The following is a 24679-nucleotide window of genomic DNA, read 5'->3' as shown; positions in this document are numbered from 1 at the left end:
GACCGGCGAAGACTAAATTACAAATTTTAATTCTCTTTAGGGATTCAATTACAAACTTTTAAAGTGTAAAGACCAATTTACAATTTCACTGAAAGTGTAAAAATCAACTGTGTAATTTAACCTAATTTTTATTAGCCCTAGGTTGAATGATGATTAAGATAGATAATTACTTTCAAATAAAGGTAAAAAAATGTTTATTATGTCGCTTTCACTTTGTCATGTTGAGTTTTGATATAAGCTCCACTTTAACATGCTAACTCTTAGTTTCTACTCCAAGGTGCAAAGGAAAATAATGGAAAACATTCATTCATTCATATTTAGAAATAACAGCTTGAAAACTATGTATTAAGTACTGCACAATTCACATGATTCTGGATAAGCTGAGGTGAAATGAAAAATGAAATGGTTTGAAAAAGTAACAAAATTAGAGAGAAGGGTAAATAGCAAGGTTTCCAAAACCTATTTTATTAGAAGTTCATCTAACCTAATTAAGCTTTTAAAACTTAAGAAAGGGGAAAAAAATTAATAATAAATAATAATAATATTAATATTAATAAGATATACAAGATAGAGAATAAACCTCTGATCTAGTGGCTTTGTTACCAACTTCATGGATACTCCTAAAAAATGATTTGGTGTTATACTACAAGAATCTTTCTCTTTGAATCCTCACACAATTGTGTGTTTGAGTCCTCCTTTGAGATGTTTTTGAGTGTATATGCCAATATGCCTCCTCCGACCGACCGGTCACCTACCGTGTTTTTTCTTTCTTCTCGGTGCACCACCGCCGGCAGATTCTACCAAGGGGCCAGACCACGTTTGCATGCTTGATTTCGGTTGTGAGAAGTTCGTGGAACTAAACGGAACATCGGGAGGATCAAATGCCGGATCCATGTGATGCGAAGAACCCAATGGATAGCCTAGAGTTCCATCTTGGTGGGGAGGGGGGAACTTCTCACTCTTGCTCTTCGCGTTCGCATGTGTTATCTGTCTCCGTCTCTGTGACAAGGGGTTAAACTGTTAGAACTGCTATCAAGAACTGGAAGCAACCGATCATCGACGAAGTGCAAATGAATACACTAATTTGACAGAGAGTTAGGGCTCTAATATTCTCTAGAGACTCTTACCAAATGATGGTGGAAACTCAGGTGCAGTCGACTTCACGTGAAGTTGATAGTTGAGAGCCGTTAGATGAAAATTTAGTCAAATCAGTCAAATAATCTAACAACTCTCAGCTATCAACTTCACGTGAAGTCGACTGCACCTGAGTTTCCACCCCAAATGATTAAAGACACCTTTCTACATTATTCTATCTATTTATACTATTTACCAATTCCTTACTAATCATTCCTAACTAGCTAAACTAACTCGCTCACTCTTAATAACTAACAAAAAGGCATGAGGTACTTTAGGAATATAAATTAGGAGTTCAAACAGACTTGCACACACAAACAGTACAGCACATTCTCCTGAAGGGAAATCAAATATCCATAGAATTTAATGTACCACACTCTAATTTAATTATGATATGAGCTACAATATCCAAATCATTCTATTGTCAGTAACAATTTCAAGGCTTCAAAAAGTGGAAGAAATTTAGATAAATGTGATGAGTTGCATGTTTACACAGCATATACAGATACTGTGATGATCCATAAAGCCAGACAAATGCAGTTATATACACTATATACGTAGGACCAAATTACGCCCGGTGTTAATTTAAGTAAATGTTACATCGTTGAATAACTTTTTATTCGTGTAATTTTTAAAATAGTTTAAGTAACTTATGGGTGCTGCAACTTTGCTTATATATATATATAACTTCATTTGCCATGAGACAGTTTTCTTCCCATTAGTTCAGTACTAGGTTCCAGTTTTCACGAAGTTTCATGTCTATAAGCCAAACGGTGAAAATTAATACCGAGGCAAAATTTTAAAGAGAATGAGATGCCTTATCTGACATACATCAATATTTGCTTGCAATTCAGCATTAGCCTCTGGAACTGGAATTCCCCTGCCAATTCTATCACGTGGTCGGGATTTCTTGACACCATCAGCATTAGCTTTACCAGCTGCTCTCAATCTACAGTCATGACATATCTGAATCGTCAATTTCTCATCTTTGAAAGAAATATCTTCTACTCGATGAAGTATGATGAGGAGGTGGAGAGAAAGTAAAGATGGTGAACGATAACTAAATAAACATGTTCCAAGTTCTATACATACATGCTGAGAAACTCCCTCAACTATGTAAAAGGAAGAAACAAAAGCAAAATAAATAAAATGCAACATGGCAGAAATAGAATTAAAAGATGGATATTTATATGGATGTAAAAAGACGCATAAGCAAAACCGCGTCATAACATGATCAAGACATAAATAACATGCAAGCTTTCTGGTTAATTTGTACGAAAACAAGGTTTCGTCAGAGAAGCTATCAATGAAATCATGTCAAAAGTGACTTAAGCTAACCTTCTAGCTTCTTCATCACGTAGTTTTGCATCCATCTCCTTGCTGGGAGGATATTTTGGAAGACTTGACGGATCACAAGCATAAGGTTTTGTTGTAAAGAACTGCAAAAGAGAAGCAAATAATGTCAAATTCGGATCCTTACATTGCTACGATTTTCCCAGGAAAAAAGCAACCCAATTTGTTGATTAAAAGTGTGAACAAAAATAGGTGCTCAGCAGTTCATCCATCAATAAATTCATTTTAACTTTGTTCATGGTCAATTTCAAAATCCAAAAGATGGCAATTCAAAACTCAAATAACAGTTATTAAAAAGCAAAGAAATGTATTTTGTAAGTTGATAGTTGCTAGTAACATGGTATAATCCAGTATAAAATTGCTATTCATAGTTATTGCATTAACATATGAATTTTGTTGAATAATTTAAGAATGAAACATCATAGAGATAGACCAATCAAGCAATTTTAGCAGAAGTGTTAGTCTTCCATAGTCAATTTAATGAATTCAATTATTATCTTACTTCACTATGCAATGCAGCAGTGGCAGTCAGACGCTCTGCTGGATCGATTGCAAGAAGGGTCTCAATAAGTGGAAGGGATGACGGTGGAAAATCTTTAAAAGTATCTGCTATGCACCGCTTGTACGATTGTTGGGGTTTAAAGATTGTTGCATGTGGCAACTTTGATTTTTTCCAATATTCATCAGAAGGAGAACCACATAGCTTAAATATCTTATGTAGCTGTTCCACCTACGAAGCATGAATCGCATATTATATTACCAGCAAAAGTTGCGAAAATAGAGAAGCCATGGAGAGCAAAACCTTCTAACATAGATTAGTAAATTACAGACTGCTCTCAAGGTGCAAGTACAGAACCCATATAATGTAATAAACCGTAGAGATTACCTCTGTTCGACCAGGCATAATTGGCTTTCCAGCCAACAATTCAGCAAGAATGCAGCCAGCACTCCAGAGGTCCACTCCGACACCATATTCGGTGGCCCCGAGAAGAAGTTCGGGAGGACGATACCATAAGGTCACCACTCTACTGGTCATAGGATGCTTGTGATGAGGATCAAAGAACGATGCTAATCCAAAATCAGCAATTTTAAGAACTCCATCATTGTCAATAAGAAGGTTTGATCCCTTTATATCACGATGCAGCACATGACGGTTGTGACAATGTTCCAGCCCCGAAAATAGTTGCTGCATGTAACATTTAACCTAACACACACAAATATGATCAGATATTAAAGGCCAACCTTATGAAACCACCAATTAATCATATATTTCAAGCAACAAAAAATGTACTTAAGCACTTAAATAAAGTAATACCTGAGGCTCTGTGAACTTAATCGCTGGATTTGTAGCGAGTCCAGCCAAATCATGCACCATGTATTCGAAGACAAGATATAGGCTACATGACATTCTAGAAGTCACTAGACCTTCCAATTTGACGACATTGGGATGATCCAGGCGACGCAGGATCAGAATCTCCCTGGCCATGAATTTCACACTCTCGGGCTCCAAATTGTCAAAACGAACTTTCTTTAGGGCAACAATCTTTCCCGTTAAGGTATCCCTAGCCTTGTAAACATTGCTGTATGTACCTTGCCCAATCTGATTGGAAAAAAATAGTAAGGTGCCAGTGAGAGCAAGTAATGTGATGATTTTTTATTTCATTTTTTTCATATATTACTAATTTTAGGTGTTGCTCTTGATTACATTAACAAAATAATCAAACAACATAAACAATATGGTAATTCATTTGGATTAAAGAATCCCCAACTGCAGGCAAAGAGCAACACATTCATAACATCAACATCCTTCATTTAATGAAATGAACAATGAAGAACATCTAAAAAGAAAAACAACAGATGCTCAAAATTCAAATAGCAAGAAAACATGACCACCATCATCAACATCAAATCAAATCAAATCAAATCAAAATAACAACCAAGCTTCCCACACTCCAACAGAAAACATTAAACTTAAGAAAAATAAAATCCTCTCACCTTATCAAGCTTCTCAAAAGTGTCAGCTCTCCTAGGGGTCAATCCATTGATGGCTTCACCAGCAACCTTGGAAAGCCAAGAGGGCCACCCTGCTGCCACCTGCTCACCATGAACATTGTTTGGTGGATTACTCAGTCTTGGATTTGGTTTTGAAGATCTTCTCCTCTCACCTCTTTGCCTTGAACTCCTCTTCTCTTCTCCACCACCACCACCACCACCATTCTGAGTCTCAACAACCACTTCTGCTTTTGCTTCCCTCACTTCCTCTCTCCTCTCTCTCCCCTCCGCCGCCGCTTCCCCTTCTGCCGCCGCACCGGACTTTTGTGATGACTGTCTCCCAAACACACACCCCATCTCTCAAAATATCTCCTTTACTCATAACCTCAACTCATTACACACATTTCCACCAAACCCACATTTTTTCCCTCTCATTTTCTCGCCATCCAAAGAAGCTGCTCCACCAGAAACAACAACAACAACAACCACTCCTCAGCTCTGAGAAAAAACCCTAGTCATGATTCACCCACCACACTGACCCTGGAAGAAAAAAATAAAGGAAGCTTGAAATGTGGAAACGCTAATTCAAAAGACCCCAACTTTTGCAGACAAAAGTGAAGGAGCAATGATTTGGAGACACCCCACAAACTTGTGGTGCAGTCAAAGGAAAACAAGACCAGTGTTTTTGTGTATTGTGTGTGTGTGTGTGTGTGTTTTTCTTTTGAAGGTGGGTCTCATAAAAATTTAATCTTTTTATATTTTTATTATTTTTTCCTGCTTTTGGATTTTGGATATGGAAGAGAATCAAAGTTGAATTGAAACAGTTGTGTGGGTGGTCTTAGACTCTTACCAGATTCAAAGATCAGTGAAAAGAAAGAAAGTAATGGTTTTTAGAGAGAGAAAGATGTGGGGAGTGGTGGTGGATCTCACTCTCTCTTACTTTTTCTCTCTCTCTCATTCTCCCACTATGATCTTTTACTCTCTTACTGAGTTATTGTAGTTCACTCTAATTGGTACTGTGTGTGCTGCTGTTATCAAGTGAAGAAGCTTCCATGGAAAACCTTAGACTCCAATCAAAGTAATGAGACTGTGTACACAAGAATCAGACAAATGCACTATACTACTATTCTGTTTAACTCTTTGTACAGTTACATTTATGTTAATCACAATCACTTTTTTCATTTTTTATGTTTTAAATAATCATATTATATATAAAACTTAATTTTAATGTCTTTTATATAATTGTATAATCACATTCATTTTTTTGGATTATTCACGTGATTAATATAAAAAATAATTATTTTTACTGACATGTCATTACGTAATTTAATAATATGTACAAAAAATCAATCATAAAATAAGTTATTTATATAAAATATATATTACAATTATGTAAAAAACATGTATATTTTACATAAATATATTATGGTTGTTTTTTGGTGTAAACATAATATTTTTTCCTAAACTCTTGGTAACAAGCGTTTCAATTTTTTTTAAATATAAGTTAATATACAAATTTTATGTATTAAATACATTAAAAGAATTTATATTTGCATATTTTTAATCAATATTCTTAAAATATTTTTTAACGAAATTTTTTTAAAAAATAAAAAATGTTACGTACCAAAATAAATATTACTAGATAGTAGGTAGGTCATTTTTCTTTTAATTAAACCATCTCTAAATTTTTAAATCAAATATAGCCTATAAATGACCACTACAACTACAAGTGAGGAGGATTCACTTCAAAATGTTGTAAATTTAGTAAATTAACTATCAAAATTATTTTTGCAGATGTAAATAATTTTACTATATACTAATAATATTAATTAAAATATGATAACATTTACTTTTTAAACAATTTTATAAAAAAAAATTGACAACACCGTTGAGCAAGAATCTCATGTAATAAAAAGTTAGTGGATATGTAATAATCTCTAAATTATAACATATTAACTTATCTAACTATCTATTTAGGGAGAAGAATGAATATTGGATACGGTAAAAATACAATTGTATTGTTTATACATTAAAAATTAATTATTAATTTGTCATTTCGTATAAACATGTGTGTTTTTTTTGTGACTATAGAAATACATATTTGATATTCTATAAAAAAAATATTCTACTATTAATTATTTATCTATTATTATATATATAATTATTTTACATTAATATATTTAATTATTTTAATGACTGATTATTTAATTTAATATATATAAATATCTATATCATAGTTAATTTAGTAATTCATTTTTAATATACAAAGAATATTGTTGGTAAAAGTGTATCGTTTGGTTGGTGGGGAAGGTACATTGGATCACATGATGAAAAATAGTATATGAAATTTATTACTCCATCTTTTGAGGGACCTGAATTAGAAATGTGAACTTGGAACTTGGTAGTTAATTTGGTCTTAGATTAACGATCAAATTTCAAAACAAGGGAAAATAAATATGCATACTCAATTTTTTTTGTTAACAGTATTTTCCAATTCAATAGATTAATTTTTGACTTGTTAGATTGAAAAATATCGTAAATAACAAAAAAAATTTGGGTTGAACTTGTACTTCAAAAACTAAAAGAGAAAAAACAGTTACAATTTCGTTTAATTTACGGTGTAAATGTGTAATATGGTATTATTCTAGTAATTATTTTGAGTTGTTGAGGAAGTATTATTTTATTTTATATATAAAAAAAATTGTTAATATAAGTAGTATATTTATTTTATCCAAATAAATAATTAATCTATATCTTTTAAGATTAATTTGACTAAAAATTTTATATATTTCAGTTGAACTCAAAATCGTATATACAACACTTATCCTTAAAATTTGAGCGTAGTTCATTCAAATCTATTTCAAGAGGATGTGCTTTTTATGATGTTTTAATTCTCTACTAAATTATTTATCTATTTTCCTACCACATGTTTGTGGTTCTTATTCAATCAAGATGTGGAAAAAGAGAGCATTAAATTCGTGTTCTATTTTCTGAAAATAAATAAATAAATAAAAATAAATAAATATATCTCTAATTTTTTAATTTAAAAATACATAAATTTTAGGATTTTTTTATTTAAATTAAAAAAATAATATTTACTGATTTAAATAAAGGTATAAGTATTTACCAAATTACATTTGGAGTCAAATCTCGGACAATGGAAAAAATCGAAAAACACATACGGGACGCGCTGGTCATATCCCGGATGCACTCGAGATATGAACAAAAGAGCATATCGGATACACTGCATCCGAGATATGCTTTGACATGAGGCACTGCATCCGAGATACGTGTAAGGAAGCAAAACAGGGATACTGCATCTGAGATATAGTCAATATCTGATGTTATAAATATATTGTATGCTTTTTTTTTTAAATATTGTAATGTTATAGATGAAAAATAGTCTCATAACAATCGAAGGTAACTAGTTATATAGAAATTATGCTTCATTACACATTAAACACATTTAATAACAATTAGTACATTAAAGTGACAACATTGGAACAAAAAGACCTAAACGCTAAACTGCATGCGTCGTCATGGATCCGAGTGGAGCGCATTGGGACACCCACGTCTAGTGTGGCCCTCTCCGCGGCAGAGCCCACATCTCTTCTCCGCACGCTCAATGGCATCCATCTTATTCCGGATCCAAGTGGACACCGGCCTACCCGATGCCTTCATGCTCATGGCTTGGTTGGGCTTCAAGCGTGCACCGTACCATGGAGGCCACATCTTTTCGTCTGGTATCGGCGAAAACTCCCTCTCGTATACCTTGAATATAGAGACCATCGTGTACACAGGGTCCACAAAATGACCCCACTCAATACTCACAGCTGCACATGCCGCCAGGACGTGTCGACATGGGTAATGCAATGACTGGAACAAGCCACATCGCATGTACGCTCGAAAAGGCGAACCCGATATGATGTCTGTGACCAACCATCTACTAGCTCCATCTCTTCTACGCTAAAAACGGACGCCCTACGATCACAATGGGTGACTCGCAACATCGGCAAACTCTCTGTTCTTATCAATAGCTGCCAATAGCTGTTGCCAACAGACAGGTATGCGATCCACCGAACCGACGTACCTCCCTGTGAATATTAATCCAGTGTCAACAACATGCTAAACAAAAAACAAACGTATAGAGTCTAATGCATCCACAATATAATGTGAAATATACCAGTAATTCAAGTTCTGTCGTAATGCCACACGAAGACTTCATGGACAACCATTGGAGAATTGCTTGCATTGGCAGTGATATTTTAGCCTATATGACTCCAGCACTCTGTACTCCGGATTCCGTCGAATACTGTAGTTCTTCACTACCAGTAGGACTGCTTCTCAGTTGCTGAACCTATGTCCAATTCGGAATTTCACCCCCACCATCCGTGTTGTAATCCTCCCCGTCCCCAGCGTTCAAAAGATCGTCCGAGTGCATTGTATCCAAGTTCAACGTCTGGTAAAGGCTAGGAACATCCGACAGTCGAGGAATGGCCAAAGGCAGAGGTAGCAGAAACCTACCAACGCTGCCACTGGGAGTCTCCGGCACAAATTCATCCTCTGACACTGTATCAATCGATGACTCAGACCCGGCAACATAGGTGGAATCGCCCTCACCGTCGGAATCATCGGCACTATCATGAGGCTGGGCATAGTGGATTGGTGTCGCCTCGAGCGGCACGACTTCAGGACCCGGAGGAGACAGCCCATCCCCATCAATTACATCTCGGACTACATCATACAACTCCATCACACGGTGGGGTATCAGTCGCGCATGTACGTCGAACATGGCCCTCACATACTGATCCCCATCTATCCAGAATAACCGGTTCATAAACCCACCGTTCGGAACCACATACAAAAATCTATATGCAATCTTCCCAACCTCCTTTGTTCCTACTCCTCCCATATTACGCAGCATGATCGTCTTTAGTGCATCCAGGGTATCAACCCGTAAGTACGCAGCATCACAGTATTGTCTGACTCAAATATCACCCATTCATCACCGTGTCTGACTATCTCATTCGGATAAACCACCACAAAAAAGTATTGATTGTTCTCCATCAGAGCAAAATCGAAAGAAGACAAAGAAATGAATGGATTGTGAATTGTGTGAGGAGAGGTATTGGAACGGTCTTTATAAATAGACTTATTGTACAACATATCTTGAGTGCTGAGATCTTAATTATAATCTTGACTATATCTCGGATATAGTGCCCCTGTTTTGCTTCCTACACGTATCTCGGACGCAGTGCCCCATGTCAGAATATGAGCATATCTCGGTGCACCCGAGATATGACCCACGAGTCCCGTTATATATAACGGGATCACTGCATTCAAGATACGTTTGATTTTCGATTTTTCCCACTGCATCTGAGATACGACTCTAAATATATTTCAGTAAATACTTATATATTTATTTAAATTAATAAATATTATATTTTTTCAATTTAAAAAAAATTCTAAACTTTATGAGTAATTAAAAATATAAAAATATCTCACATTTTAAAAAATAAAACATTTAAATTCTTTGGTCGTCCAAAATATATAAAGATAAAATTGATTCCCAAAAACAATTTATATATCATGTTTTAAAAAAAAATAATATTTTTATATTTTTAATTAATCAATAATTTATTTATCTTCGAAATAAAAGATTAGACACTTAACCTAACATATGCACCATGGTTAGGGGAAAAAGTGTTAAACTTTTGTGACAAGCTAAGACCAAATTTTAGCTTTATTGTAAGCGTACAAAATATATTTGCCAGTCCAAGAATATTATTGATCTTTAGGCACAGTATTTTTCTACCATCTTTATGCAAAGTTTGTGGCAGTCCCAAGTAATTTATTCTCCTTTCTTTTTTGACATCAAATAATTCATTCTTATTTTGTGTACCATTCTGATTTTGCTTTTCTTTTATAGCAAAGTGTGACAATGACAAAGTAATAGAATCAATTCAATCGTTCATAGCCATGAAAGTTCAAGATTGCATGCCTCCGACATCATCACCAAGTGTGAAAATAATGCCTTTTTTACATAATAATTGGACTCTTGTATATATATATTTTTTCTACTTATATTTAAAAAACTATAACAAAAAATGATTGAAAAAAAAGTTAATTAATTAATTCTTTCTCACAAAAATATTATTACCTATGTTAAAATGTTTAAATTCATTAAATTTTTCTTTCAATTTTTTACTTCCACTTAAAAAGATTTTCTTCTTTATTAAATTGCATGCCCAAAAAAATAAACCCACAATATTGGTTATAAAGATATATTGATTACGGATTATCTCTGCCACTTAATTATTTAGTATTCAATCAAAATATAGTTTGTGGTGACCCTATTATATTAAATCGAATAAATTTAATTTTAAAAGTTAGTTTTTTTTTGTGACTATTCTAAAAGTTAGTTTATATAGCAAAAATTACCTCTCATTTATAAATACTATAAAAAATTATATCATAGTTCAATGTGAGACCTATAATAAAAGTATATACAATATGATTAAGTTGCGTTGGAATATAATGATACACAATGAACACCAATATAATTATGTGGTATATGGTAATGTTATAGGAATTGATTTGCAATTGTCTTGTATCACACTTATTGTGTGAAAATTATATAATAATATAATGGATAAAATATAATTTTTATCTTTTAATGTTTGTAATTTTTTTTTTAAAGTATCCCAAACATTTAGTTTTATCTAGTTTTATCTTTTAATATTTTTAATTTATGCCAAAATTATTTTTGAACGTTAATTTCATCTAAAATTTTAGGAACAAAATAAAAAACTATCATAGATAATTTTGATATAAATAAAAAATGTTAAAAATAAAATTGAATAAATAAAAAATATTAGAGACAAAATCGAGTGAAATTAAAAGTTAGAGATATTTAAAAAAAATCATAAATATTTCTAACCCTAATGCATGTTGCACACAATGTATTTGGGAGAAAAAAGGATAAATAGGTCATTGACCTTTTGGTTTGTGGACATTTAAGTTTCTGAAAATTTGAAAATATATTTAAATTTTTTACCTTTTCAAAACCTGGACATATTGATCCCTGAGTTTAATTTGTCTTATTTTAAAAACTCTACTCTCACGTATGCATCTGTATATCGGCCAAATTAGAACGACGGAAGCCACATTTGATTTTTCTGTTAAGTCTGATAGATCTAAGTGAACAAAAAAATCGATATATCTAAATTTTGAAAAAATTAAAAATTTAAATATATTTTTAAATTTTCAAAAATTTAAATATCTATAGACTAAAAGATCAATGACATATTTATCTTTTTTTCGTATTTGGGGGGTGACAAGTGAGATTGGTTGTTGCTTTACATCATGGTAATTGGCACTGTCTTTTCCATTAAGGATAGAGAAACATTGAAGTGTAAGGACAGCTACAACAAGATAAAAGAGATTATTGTTGTTATAAGGCAGGTGAACCTAAACATTTTCATATTGTCTCTGTCCCTTGGGATGTTGATTCTCATACATGCATCTATAATTTGGTTATATTTTAATGCACATCATGTATAATTTGGTTATTTTTTTATTACTTAGCTTGTGTTTATGTGAGTAAATTTGTATTATTTTTACCAAAAGTTTTTATGTACTTAAATATCGGACCATATTAATTATCATACATTAACAAAATAATAATATTAGGTATATACTAAAATTAATTATTAATTTTAATGTACTAATATATTTAGATAATTTTTTAATATTTAGATAATTTTATTCATCTAAACTCATCTTTTATAAATATAACGTTAATTTTATTTTTTCATAAGTAAATTTATCAATTTTTTAAACATTTGTAAATAAAAAAAGTAGTTTATTCAATTTTTTTTAAACTTTAATAAGGGTTTAAAGATAAATATTACCAAAACTAAAAGTGATGCCCAAAATGAAAGTCAATAAACGGAAAATTTTGTCTCTGTTGTTCCGGAATCATTTAATATAAATAAATGTACACGCCATGGAATATTGATGCATATGTAATTTATTAACCCATATTACATCATTCATATTTCATAATCATAAAATAGTCATAATAAAAATTATTATCCATACAGTGCTACAATTTGATTGGTTTTAAAACAATTAGGTGGAATTGACTTCAGGGTATTGAAAGCAACACTTTTATTTGGTACTAGTAAGTAAATATTTTGTACTAATATGCAGAACTATATATTTATTTCTTTTAATTATTTATATTTATATATATATATATATATATATATATTCTCTACAAATTATTGATTATTATTTTCTTATTCCCATTTCTTAATGACTAATGTTTTAGTACTGTAGTTTTTTTATTATTGACCACATTTCAAACTATAGCTAAATGCATTTTGCCACACCCTTGCGAGTAGTAAAGAGAAAACGTGGCATTGTGATTTTTTCTTGTTATAGATGGAATTAGGGGTGTTTGCGGTGCAGTTTGGATCGATTTTGAGTAAAAAACTCATTCGATCCGAACACTAATTTTAGTAGTAGTGCAGTTTGGATTGGATGTTTTTTTAAAAAAATTCGATCCCATCCGATCCAATTTCAAGCGATTTAGATGAGATTGGATTTGCGGTTTTTTAAATTAAAAAAATTAAATACATATAACAAATCTCAACATCAAATTTTAAATAATTAACAATAATATAACAAATCTCAACAATATTTTAAAAAGCCAACATTAACATAACAATAGAAATAAAATTATAGGTTAGTTAAAATAAATAAATAAATAATATTTAACATAAAATATTTATTAAATAACAATAATACATGAATAATATAAAAATGTATAAAAAATTGAACATATTATAAGTGTAAATTAATAATAAAATAATTATATTATAACACATTGTGCGGTTTAGATTGAATTGGATCGGTTAAAAAAATTAGATCCGAAATTCGATCCGATCCAGCGGTTTAAAAAAATAGAATCCAATCAAATCCGAATTAGTGCGGTTTTAATCGGTTTTCGATTTAAACTGGATCAGATAAACGGTTTAATTTGGATCGAATTGAATTTGAATACTAATTTATCACGGATCTAAGTTCTATTTAAAAGTCTGTCGTTGACCAATAAATTACTAAATTACTATATGTACAAAATAAAATTCGAACTTCTAATTACTTATTTGCGAGTAAATTCATCACTAAGTTGGTTAAGGGACATTGTGATTGGTTGGTGGTTCACACACGTTATGCCCAAAAAAAATGTAATCTCGGGAATTGAGATAACATCAAAGAGTTAAAAAATTGGTTTTTTGATGAAGATGGGATTGAGATCAATCGTTCATCTCAGCTCCATCACTCTCTGCATGCACCACACTCAAACTCAAATTCAGTTTCAACGTTTTGGGTTCCCTTATTCTAAGTCCAAAAACTTGTTACCCTCACTATCCACTACTCCAAGTTGGGGTATTAAGCTAAAGTCAAACACTTTATCTTTATCTTTGTCTTTGATGGCTAGTGCTACCCATTTTCAGGTCTCGGCAGAAGATGGTTCTGTTCCCAGTCAAGAATTGGGGTCTTCACCTTCTCATGCAATTGGACAACACGACCTTCTCATCGTTGGTCCTGGTGTTCTTGGTCGTTTGGTTGCTCAGAAATGGCGTGAGGTGCTGTTTTTATTTCCTTTTCATGTCTCTTGTCTATACAAATTTGATGTACTTTTATTTGTAGCTATGATGTTGGTGTATTTGATAATTGTGTCATCACAGAAAATATATGATACTGAGAGTTAGAGACGGAGACAGAGACAGAAATCTAGACAAAGACACATATATTACATAAAAATTGTGTCTTTGCCTTTGTTTTTGTCTTTGTCCCGCTGTTCCCGATTTTGGGGTGGACAGAAAATTGATATACTTTTCATACCGGGACAGAAACATTTGACATGTACATGTTTCTATGTTTGTGTTTTCTTCCAATGTCTTTGTATTTGTGACTTGATTCACTCATTCAGCATACATTCAAATCAGTAAGTTCCTAACTAACTTGAATGTATGCCGAATGAGTGAATCAAGTCACAGTATTTCTGTCTTTAAATGTAGCCCAGATTCGAAGATTTGAATTTTGATCCTTGTTATCAATATGCTTCTATGGATATGTTTGTAACTTTGTATTGACCGAAGCAGGAATATCCGGGTTGTCAAGTTTTTGGACAAACTGTAACCACTAATCATCATGAAGAGTTGATTAAATTGGGTATTAGTCCCTCTTTGAAGTGGACAAAAGAAGACTACAAATTCCCTTATGTGATTTTCTGTGCTCCACCTTACCAATCTGCAGACTACCCTGGTGATCTAAGGTGAGCAATTTCAGAGTTGATTAGCTTGAAATATTGAGCACCTTTGTGAATTAAGTCCCTTTTTGTGAACAATCTTCTGCTAAGTAGGGTGTTCTTACTCCCTATAATCACAAGGCTTTAATGTTTCTGTTGACTATATATATATATATATATGAAATACAGATAAGTATTTTAGATGCGAAAATTGCTTCTTTGAGGATTATATTGTTTTGCTAGATTTCTTGTATAAATATTAAAGCTTTGCACTTTCAAACTTCGTTCACAAGGATTATTGGAAAACATGCCATTATGGAAACTTAATTTACGTGGGAAACATGCTTGCATAAAATGGTGCTGAATTATGTGAGAAGTCTCAAGCCTTCAACTGTTACACTTGATTTCCTTCCCTGGTTTTATGTTATAACTTGCAAAAAAGCAACAATTATTGTGGGTCATGCATGATCACTCTTGTTTTCGGTGTTCTTATATATGAAGAGTTTTCCCAAATAGATATCTGTAAATATCTTATCAGTTGTATGTTAGAGCTATTTCTATATAATCAAAACAAAACTGAGAAAGTGTAAATTTAATGTTTATGTGTGTTAGCTCTTGTTCTTCTTCAGAGTTTGACAAGGGCCTCGAATGTGATACTTATGTATATCCTTCATAAAAAACATAAACATACTTAAAATAGAAGGAAACTAAATCAGTTTACAAGGTGTAGTTCCGAACTGACGTGTTGTGAACTGTCAACCAATCAGGCAAGCTGCTTTGTGCTGGAATGGCGAAGGTGCTTTTCTGTTTACATCAAGTTCTGCTCCGTATGATTGTAACGACAATGGCTTTTGTGATGAGGTAGGAAACATTGTTTTGCTGCTTGTTTTTTGTTTTTCTTGTCATATTTGAATCAATGATATTGATATTGTTTACATATCACATCTACAAGTTTGAATCTGTTTGTGGTTGCTTCATTTGTGCAACTGTGCATCACTTTTTTCCTTGTTATCTTCGGATTTATATAATTATAGAATCATGCTTCCGCATCTTCTGGTGTATGAATGATGGTGCCAAAGTGTCTTGTTCCCAAGGTTTGATTTACTTCTTTGTAGGATACTCCGGTTGTGCCATTTGGGAGGAGCCCCAGGACCGACGTCCTTCTTAAAGCTGAAAATGTTGTGCTGGAGTTCGGCGGCTCTGTCGTAAGGCTGTCCGGACTTTATATATCCTTTTCAGTTTTCGGTATTCTATTTGCTCTGATCCCAAAGATCATTTTCGTCTCGGTGGTTTTTTCTTCTATGTTTACACTTGATGTCTACCTTGACCTTTAAAACAAAGAAGATAGAGGCGCACACGTTTATTGGTTAGAGAAGGGGATTGTCGAATCTCGACCTGACCACATCCTGAATCTTATACATTATGAGGTCAGAATGTCATTGCATCATCTTATTATACTTGCTAGATTATCGAAGCTCGATATTATTTGGCTTTAGCAGCTCAAGTGTTGAGGTTATTCCACTATGTTCTTTCTCTTATGTCCTTTGTACTTGAGTATTTTGTTTCCTAGTTGTATTTTCTCAAACCATGAAATTGCTTTTTTCCTTTCCATGTTTCCATATATTGGCTGTCATTTTGAAAAGATGAGTATTTTGTTTTGAAAAATGTGTCGGCATGGAAACCAGGATGCAGCTTCCCTTTCGATTACAATCTTGAAGAAGAAATGTCGCAGAAAGATTTTCTTGGGTTGTGATAACCACCCTTTATCCAGGTTACAAAGCTTCCCTTTACTTTGAGACTATGTAAAATGTTATTCATTTGATAATTTGCTTATTCTTTCAAGTTTCACATATTTGTTCATTATTGTCACAAGTGTTAATTGTTTCCATCATTTCCTGTTTAATCATATTTCTTGGAAGACTCTCACACCTTTTCTACATCATGGCAGGCAGGAAGTGATGGATCTAGTCAACCAAAGTGGGAAATTTAGTAAAAGATTTGAGAAATTCACAGGTAAAGACTTGTTTGATTTTGAAAACAGTTGAGATTGAAAATCAAAAGTAATTAATGAATCATAATCACAATTTATCTTGGTTTACTTTTTTTTTTTTTTCTTTTGGTAGGAACCGATGATCCTCTAGGTAAGAGATTAAACAACTCGAGAACGCGCGCCGAGCTAGGTTGGGAGCCCAAGTACACTAGCTTTGCACATTTTCTTGAGACCCTCTGAATGATTATAACTGCTGATGAGTGTATCATAATTTGGTGTTGAAACCAACTTATTCTGTTGTGGCTAAAGTGCTGAGGTTTATAGTATTTTTTTTTATCCCACATTCTTGTACAGAAAGGATCATCATCATTCACCAGTTGTTAAATGGCCTCAATTTCATTGTGGGCAATTATATTTATACATTCATACCCATAATATACCGTTTTAAAGTACAATTCATCAATTTTGAAATAATGATAGAAAGAAATACTACCAATTATCTGAGATAATTCAAATGAAAATTTGGCTTGTTATACATACATTAAATAGTATTCAAAGATTACAGAAGGTTATATACAGAAATGACATACAATACATCGAGATAACTACTCAAGAAGCAGAAAAGAAAACCAAAGCATGTGTATTAAGATACTCGATCACAGACTGATTTCTTAATGCTCGGGGAGCATTCAAAACTGAATAAGCTAGGAACATGAACCATTGGAAGAAGCATAGTGCCCAAAATAACAGAAGCCTATCTTTCCAGGCAGATCAAACAGCATAGTATCAAACCAGTCTTCTGCTTGGAAGTGTTGATGCTGCCATGCCGCTTGGGATAAACAGAGAGTAAACCAGTAGTGGCTCCTATAGTCCATGATGAAGTGCTTGTCAAGTTCATCTAATTTCTCTCGCGTTACACTTCCATTCTGATGTTTATTGTAATATGGCGACGAGTTTTGCTTTTCTACTAGAAGTACTAGCAACCAGGCCCCACAACGGATGACTGATCCTCTGGATTCACACCTGCTTCAGCATCCAGTTTGCTTGGTTTAACCACTTCATTAATTGGAAGTCCAATTTTCGGTGAAAGTTTCTTCACCTCTTCTACTGTGTAGATGAAAATTTTCCTCACGACACTACAGAACTCACTGCAGTAAATTAGCAAGCTAGAGTTTAACATAGACATACAAATATCCTAATAATATGTGACAAAAATATTATTCTACGTAAAAAGCTAGCACCAATGGATCTTACAGCCATGGATCATCTCCAACCATCATCATGTCATCTTCATTATCAGTGTAGACAACCTGCCACTTCTTTTCAGATCCACAGAGCTCACCCTTGATGTCAAACATCTCTTCCAATTTCCAAAGCAGATCCTCATATCCATCAAACCTTGTCAAATCCACAGCCCTTCCAACAGCCATACCTTGCATGTGAACCTGGAATGATATTAGAATTTTATCAAAAAAAATCTCATTAAACAAATTGAGGCAGGCACCACCATCTTGTAAAAAAGGAGGAAGTTAACCCTTTTTGCAAATTCTAGGAAGAAAAAAAAAATGAACCTCTAGATTGAATTGAATCATCCAAAAAGCAGAAGCTTTACAACAATCTTATTGTAGCATTTATGAATAAGTACCTAAGAGAATATTTAACTACCGATAATATGTGGATTCCATTTAAAATATTTTGGTTAGTTGAACCATTTGATCATGATTCTGAATGGACTAGGAATGAAGTTTTATTGTGTATCAATGTCAAAAACTTTCAATCCAATCTCATACTAATATGTATTCATTGTGTCAAATGCTGTCAATCAATGCAGAATCATTCTAAAAAATATATCAGAAGCTACAAATCATCAGACAATTCTGTATGATGAAGACATTCAAATAATTAACCTACAGCTAACTAAGGAAGTGCATAGGGAAAATGTCAAGAATGTTCAAGGATTCTAAATGGAAAGCGAACAAATGTGTCTTACACCAACATTAAGTACAAGTTATGCTATCTAACCTTTGTGCAGCTTCTTATTTGCCTGCTTTGTGACTCCTGGGGAGACCGCAGGCATGATTTTTCAGCATCACAACTTGCAGAAGGAATATCCGATTGATTAACATTTGATGGTTCAGACTGCTGATCAGACTCACCATCCAAAGATGGAACAGACCTATCATCACCTACCCTTACTGACAAGGTGACAGTTGGCAAACTTTCTTCTGCATGAGCATTGTCAAGTAACTGAATTCCAAAGAGTCTACAGCCATTTCCAGTGCCTTGTCTCTTTTCAGCAGATTCTTTAAGTGCTATAGGTGAAAATGATTCTGTAGAGTTTTCCATCCTATTCGACCAATATATGGACTTGTTGGGTGCAGAGATATTCCCGCCAAAACCAAGAAATTTGGCTGCATTAGAATTGAATTTAGGTGATGGATAGAGGTCTCGGCCATGTTCGCGATAGGAGAAAGATGGAGATTCAACTGGTGGTTTCCATACACCTGGTGCAAAGATAAGAATGTGTGCAAAAGAATAACATTTGCTTGAATAAATTGTATAAGAGCAAGATACCTTGCATTGATGAATCAGGCATTGGTGAAGGCAGGATGGGAGGCCGCGATCTCTTTGTTCTTTGGGCTGGCTGGGAGTTTGCTGCGGTGGTAGATACAAGTGGCTCCAATTCCCATGGAGAAACTCTATCAGGACGCAAAATTGACGATGGTTCATCCCATTGAACCTTCAACGATCGCCACTCAGAATCAGCCCAAACTGATGATGTGCTATCTCCAACGCCAACAATTGTCCCACTGAACCTGTATTCACAAGATAGGAATGTTTATCAGACAGGATGACGTGCTAAACTTAAAATAAAATAAAAAAGGTAAAGCAACTAGCTTGTGCACCTTCTTTCAGGAACCTCATCACCTTCAAATCTCATTTTGAATCTCATACCAACTGAGAGTTTATGATTTCGAGCTTCAAGATATTTATTGATACTCACAATAAACTCCGACCGGCTTGTTCTGAGATAAACTTTGATAATCAGCAGAGCTTATAGTCATTAAAGTAATAGACAATAAATAAAATTATCATCCCTATCCCTATCATATATAAAATAAAAATTTTAAATTTTAAAAACTACAAATTAAAAGATGGTATACCAATCTCTCTGAAAAAATGACAAACTGAAAACACCAACAACAAGAATTAAAAGCATACTACAACAAATAATAACTTCATAGCGCTAAATACAAGACCTGGGTTTGTAAAATACTGAAAACAGTGTTCCGGTGGCAATGGCGTGAGATGCAGTAGCCAGAACACCGAGATGCATGCTGTGACTGGATATAACCGAAGATGGCATGTTGTTTTGCTGTCTCATGAGCCTCCTAACTCCTACTCGGAGCTCTCCATTTTCACCCCTAGAGTAATTCATGGAACAAAAACCAACCACAATGACTAAAACAACAAAATTAAATGAAAAATGCAAGCTATTTTTGTCTTGCTCCTTCAGAAAGAAACAGCACTTCCCCTATTAAAATAAACAACTTGCCTTAAGAATATAAATGCATCACCAGCCACTAATTTTTTGGAACTGACGAAGACACTCCAACCAGTTGTCAGTAAGTGGCGTCTTGGTTGCCCTGCAAATTAGTTTGTGCATTCAGGAACTTAACGGACTGAGCGAACATCAAATATCAAATTATACAGATCAACAAAATGATAGATGAGTGTCAAAGACCCCACCCATTTATATATGCTTTCAAATAAGGAAATATGAAAAATATAAACCACTTAATACCTCGAAAAATATGCCGAAAATGCCATTCATTCCCATGCAAATCAGTTGCAACCAATTCTTGCCATGGTGGCTGCTGAGACATATCCTGAACAAAATAAGGAAATTATGAGGAGGCTAAATGTGATCATAATAAAGAACTTTTATGTTTACTTTTTTGTTTTTAAAAAAAGGTTGAAAGATGCAAACCAGTGGTGGCAGACAATCATCCGCATGTCTTCGAAGAACAGAGAAACCTCCATGGGTGCTGGTGTCAGAAGCAGTAAGTGTCTTGCAAAATGAATGGACTGTACACCTTGGTGGCTCAGGCAGAGGATCATCAGGGCTTACCACCTCACTTTGCTAAACCACAACAGAAAGAGAGGGGGGGACAAACACAATATGAGAGGGGGGAAAAAGGAGAGAAACCAAAACAAAATACATCATAATAGGAAAGGGACTTGAGAAATAGAATCAAAATAACCAAAAAGATTTAACTATAAAAGTAATATCAAATAAAGAATAAGACAGGAACTAACATCTGCTTCAGGAAGCAAAGTTATCTGTGCATATACTTCATCGGTTTCAGGTTCAGCCTACAAGCATGATGAATTGATAAGTGAATGATGATCATTATATAACTTGACCAATTTCCAAATGAAAAGGAAAAGTGCAACTCACCCGAAGATGAACATTGACCACTTTACATAGTATCTTAGATGGAAGATTAAAGGAAGGCATTTGCTGCTCTAAACCTTGATTCATAGATGCCTCGAGCTATATAATAATAAACGGCACAGGTAAGAGACTAAAAGAATTCTATAATAAAAGAATGGGAACTGAACTTAACAATACCACAAAATCCATGTAATCAACAAAAAATTGGCATGAATTATAGCTCAAGATTAGTCATTCTTCAAAATGAATAAACATAGCTGATAGCTCAGCCTAGTCAACATCAATAAAATCTTCAAGGACTGATAAAAGAACAACTAAGCTACAGCATCCAAGACTTCAGCTACAGCAAGGCTTAGAAAAGCACAAACATCTCACTGGAATTGAAGCAGGAAATTAATAACTCAAGGCCATGCAACCTTTACCTGTTCCATATGACCTTGTGGAAAGTAATAAACCCTTTCCCCTTCACGAGGAAGAGTGACAAGAGGTCCAGCACAGGCATGCCACAGTTCCTTGTATAAAGCATCATTGGTTGCCCCTGTAAAAGGATGAATAAACAACAAAAGGGGTTTTGAACTTTTTTTTGCTTCCAGATTTGTTTTCCCTTAAAAAGAAATTTAGAAACAATGCAGAGCCGCTGACTTAAAAGTCCCTTTTTTAATCCGATTATATCACTGAAATTCAGCTGCAGCTCAACGTGGCAGTTCTAACTAGTGATGTGTGCTACTTCTTTCTTGGCCAGAAATCCAGAAATTACAATCCCAGTTAAACAGAAACGCATTCGAAATCCACCACAGTAAGCATATTGGGGATACCGAGGTAGGCTTGAAAGTAATTTGCATTTGTAACTACGTTTGAGTAAATATAGAATTAACTGAAAACTGCGCAAAAGGGGGCAAAAAAAGTCAAACCTGCATGAATTGTAGTAGATGACTGAATCTGATTTGAAGCCATATGTTGAAGAAGTTCGTAAGTGATGTGCTAGTTTGCTGGAGAAGAAAAGAAGGGAAAATGAAAGGAAAATAGAGAAGTGAAGAGAAAGAGTAGATCCAGGTGAGAGAGAGAAGAGAAATGAAATCAGAATGAGAATCGAAGAAAGCGTACCAAGTTGAATTGAGAGTAGGCTAGGGTTTGGGAAAGGAAGGGGGGGAAAGAAGAGCAGAAGAGCGTAGATCGAATTAGATCGCTGATAAGGTCGTGTTTGGTTGAAGCCGACAAGACCCACTCTGTTCCCTTTCGCTGCTGCTACTGCCTCGATTCTTTCACCTATTTCCTTATTTCTATTTCTGTAATAATATCATTTTTTTCTGTATTTTATTTTAGTAGAATTAAGGACTTATTTGGACTTGTTTGACCGAGTTTAAGAGAAGAGACTTTTTTTTTAAGTTATTTTTTTTTGAAAAATTTTATAAAAAAATAAAATAATTTTATGTTTGGATATTAAATATAAAAAAAATTTATTTATTAATTATTGTTGAGTTACTAAATTAATTAGTGGTTTTTTTAAAAGATTTTATAAAAAAATAAAATAATTTTATGTTTGGATATTAAATATAAAAAAAATTTTATTTATTAATTATTGTTGAGTTAAGAAATTAACTAAATTAATTAGTGATGACAAATATTATTTTTAGGCAAAATAAATAATTAGTGTTGATTAATTATAATTGTATATTACTAATTATTTATTGTTGCAAGCCAAAATTCAATTTTATAGCCCAAATAGAATGAAAAACAAATAGCAAGAATGGTGGGCTAAAAGCAAAAATAGAAGCCCAAGGAAAAGCAAAGAAAGAAGTCAGATGGGCCAAGCGGGTTGCTTAATGGATATCCGATCCAAACCCAACTCAATTTCAAATCCCTCCAAATTGATCTCACTACCAAAGCAACGTTCTTCTCTCCCATGTCTTAGTCAAATCACAAAACTCAGAAAAGTGAGAAAGAGAAAGAGAAAGCTTCTTTCCTAAGGTGATCATCAAATAAGCAAGAAAGAGAAAGTCCAAGGTTGAAACGCAGAAGTCTAATCAGCAAATTCAAGCCATATCAAGCTTAGGTTAAAGGTAACCCATTTTCTTTTACATGCAACACACTTTCTTCTCTTCATCTTCAACTCTCTGCCACTCCGTTTTGAGCTATATGAAAAAGAAGATTTATGTTCTTCTCTGCTATAAATCCACAGTCTGAAACATGTCTTGGGACCAAGTTAGTTTTCAAGTGTTCAGATTCGGTTTACCATTGGAAGACTCTTGTGGTTGCTGTTTTATGACTTTCGGTCAAGATGGAGAAGTCAGAAGCAAAGGTTCTACTCTGAGAAAAATGAGAAAAAGTGAGACAGTGGGTTGGTGAAGTTCAAGGCTCTAGGAGTTGACCTAGGAAGAAGAACCCAGCAACATGTAAAGAGATAAAAGAAGACTTTCTGCTCATTCAGGACCAAGGAGAGAAAACCAGAGAGCTTGGTGAGTTGTGTTCTGAGAGGAAGTTCCTCTACTTGGATAATGCTTTCTTTCAAAGAAGCATTCGGTCAATACTGAAGAACTGAATTTAAGGTTTGCAAATCTGGTTTTGCACATAGTGAAGAGGCTATTGATGAAGTCAATCTCCTTCATGTTTTACAGATTGTGATGTACTTTTCTATGTTTATCTTTCTGTAATTTCTTGTGAGAAAAGGCATAGTAAGAGAGCTAAAGTAAAAGCCATGAGTAGAAAAAGGCTAAGTGATACACTTGAGAGAAAAACCTAGAGTTATTTTCTGATTTCTTTAGGTATGTCTATGTCTTGTATCTTGTACCTGTGAGGTATCTCTTTCTTAGTTGGGTTAGCACTAAGAGTAGATAGTTAGGTATTAGCATAGCCAATGTCAAGTTAGGTTAGAACTTGAGTGTGAAATGATTGGGTCAATCCTGTGGAATTGGTGTATGTAATACTTTTAACTATAGTGAAAATTTCTCCATTGTTGTGGAGGAGACTGGACGTAGGTTGCATAGCACAAGGCAACCGAACCAGGATACATGCTGGTGTTAGCTTTTCTCTTCTCTGCTGTGTTTTGTTTTCTGATATTCATGAGACAAAAATAAATTATCTCATAAATTTCCGCTGCTGAGTACAAACAGAATCAAAATTGAAAGTTTGTTTTAAAAGATCATAGCTGCAACTTAAAAGGAAGGCATAGATTCAACCCCCCTTCTCTAAGCCTACCACAACCTTCAATTGGTATCAGGAGCTAAGGTCTCAAGAATCAAGCTTAACCGCTTAGAGCAAAGATCCAATGGCGAACAACTTGGGCACAACCACAGTTGCCTACACTCTCATTAAAAGCCAGTCAAACAATCAACCACATTTCTTCAACGGAAAGAACTATGCCTACTGGAAAGAAAGGATAAGGATCATCATCCAATCCATTGACTACAACATATGGAAGATAGTTGTGAGC

The 24679-nt window shown here is 33.9% G+C and overlaps 3 protein-coding genes across 5 annotated transcripts; 1 reads left to right on the top strand and 2 right to left on the bottom strand.

The window, feature by feature from the left end:
- Nucleotides 1–355: 355 nt before the first annotated feature.
- LOC130976661 (probable serine/threonine-protein kinase At1g54610) lies at nt 356–5566 on the bottom strand. The gene is made up of 8 exons (XM_057901574.1): nt 5330–5566; nt 4483–5019; nt 3803–4087; nt 3374–3691; nt 2990–3217; nt 2473–2573; nt 1966–2083; nt 356–999 (listed from the first exon to the last, which is right to left on the bottom strand). The coding sequence occupies exons 2-8, from the start codon at nt 4834–4836 to the stop codon at nt 748–750; spliced, it is 1656 nt and encodes a 551-aa protein (XP_057757557.1). The 5' UTR covers nt 4837–5019; nt 5330–5566; the 3' UTR covers nt 356–747.
- An 8158-nt stretch (nt 5567–13724) lies between these two features.
- LOC130972878 (uncharacterized) lies at nt 13725–17216 on the top strand. The gene is made up of 8 exons (XM_057897208.1): nt 13725–14135; nt 14655–14827; nt 15568–15661; nt 15916–16027; nt 16139–16227; nt 16486–16571; nt 16749–16813; nt 16924–17216. Exons 1-8 carry the CDS (start codon nt 13785–13787, stop codon nt 17028–17030), a joined length of 1077 nt encoding a protein of 358 aa, XP_057753191.1. The 5' UTR covers nt 13725–13784; the 3' UTR covers nt 17031–17216.
- An 83-nt stretch (nt 17217–17299) lies between these two features.
- Nucleotides 17300–22518, bottom strand: LOC130972876 (auxin response factor 1). Of its 3 annotated transcripts, none has more exons than XM_057897205.1 (14): nt 22354–22518; nt 22161–22238; nt 21672–21787; nt 21253–21348; nt 21111–21167; nt 20782–20934; nt 20596–20680; nt 20347–20437; nt 20051–20215; nt 19697–19816; nt 19365–19606; nt 18813–19294; nt 18045–18235; nt 17300–17938 (listed from the first exon to the last, which is right to left on the bottom strand). In XM_057897205.1, the coding sequence occupies exons 2-14, from the start codon at nt 22201–22203 to the stop codon at nt 17767–17769; spliced, it is 2013 nt and encodes a 670-aa protein (XP_057753188.1). In that variant the 5' UTR covers nt 22204–22238; nt 22354–22518; the 3' UTR covers nt 17300–17766. The 3 variants fall into 3 exon arrangements, with proteins under 3 accessions (XP_057753188.1, XP_057753189.1, XP_057753190.1); XM_057897206.1 differs by having other exon boundaries at nt 18813–19276; XM_057897207.1 differs by having other exon boundaries at nt 18813–19201.
- Nucleotides 22519–24679: the final 2161 nt, after the last annotated feature.

This window comes from Arachis stenosperma, chromosome 4, assembly GCF_014773155.1.
Source record: "Arachis stenosperma cultivar V10309 chromosome 4, arast.V10309.gnm1.PFL2, whole genome shotgun sequence".
Taxonomy (NCBI): Eukaryota; Viridiplantae; Streptophyta; class Magnoliopsida; order Fabales; family Fabaceae; genus Arachis; species Arachis stenosperma.
This window is presented reverse-complemented; position numbering and strand designations above follow the sequence as displayed.

What these genes read in the sequence shown, in the direction of transcription:
- LOC130976661 (XM_057901574.1), bottom strand. Translation starts at nt 4,836, where the DNA reads ATGGGGTGTGTGTTTGGGAGACAGTCATCACAAAAGTCCGGTGCGGCG. An exon ending in CTTTTGAGAAGCTTGATAAG is followed by an intron (nt 4,088 to 4,482) that starts GTGAGAGGATTT and finishes TTTTCCAATCAG; the next exon opens with ATTGGGCAAGGTACATACAG. An exon ending in CGTGATGAAGAAGCTAGAAG is followed by an intron (nt 2,084 to 2,472) that starts GTTAGCTTAAGT and finishes TCATGACTGTAG; the next exon opens with ATTGAGAGCAGCTGGTAAAG.
- LOC130972878 (XM_057897208.1), top strand. Translation starts at nt 13,785, where the DNA reads ATGAAGATGGGATTGAGATCAATCGTTCATCTCAGCTCCATCACTCTC. An exon ending in TTGCTCAGAAATGGCGTGAG is followed by an intron (nt 14,136 to 14,654) that starts GTGCTGTTTTTA and finishes TGACCGAAGCAG; the next exon opens with GAATATCCGGGTTGTCAAGT. An exon ending in GACTACCCTGGTGATCTAAG is followed by an intron (nt 14,828 to 15,567) that starts GTGAGCAATTTC and finishes TCAACCAATCAG; the next exon opens with GCAAGCTGCTTTGTGCTGGA.
- LOC130972876 (XM_057897205.1), bottom strand. Translation starts at nt 22,203, where the DNA reads ATGGCTTCAAATCAGATTCAGTCATCTACTACAATTCATGCAG. An exon ending in CTTTGCTTCCTGAAGCAGAT is followed by an intron (nt 20,935 to 21,110) that starts GTTAGTTCCTGT and finishes GTTGTGGTTTAG; the next exon opens with CAAAGTGAGGTGGTAAGCCC. An exon ending in GATGCATTTATATTCTTAAG is followed by an intron (nt 20,216 to 20,346) that starts GCAAGTTGTTTA and finishes GAATTACTCTAG; the next exon opens with GGGTGAAAATGGAGAGCTCC.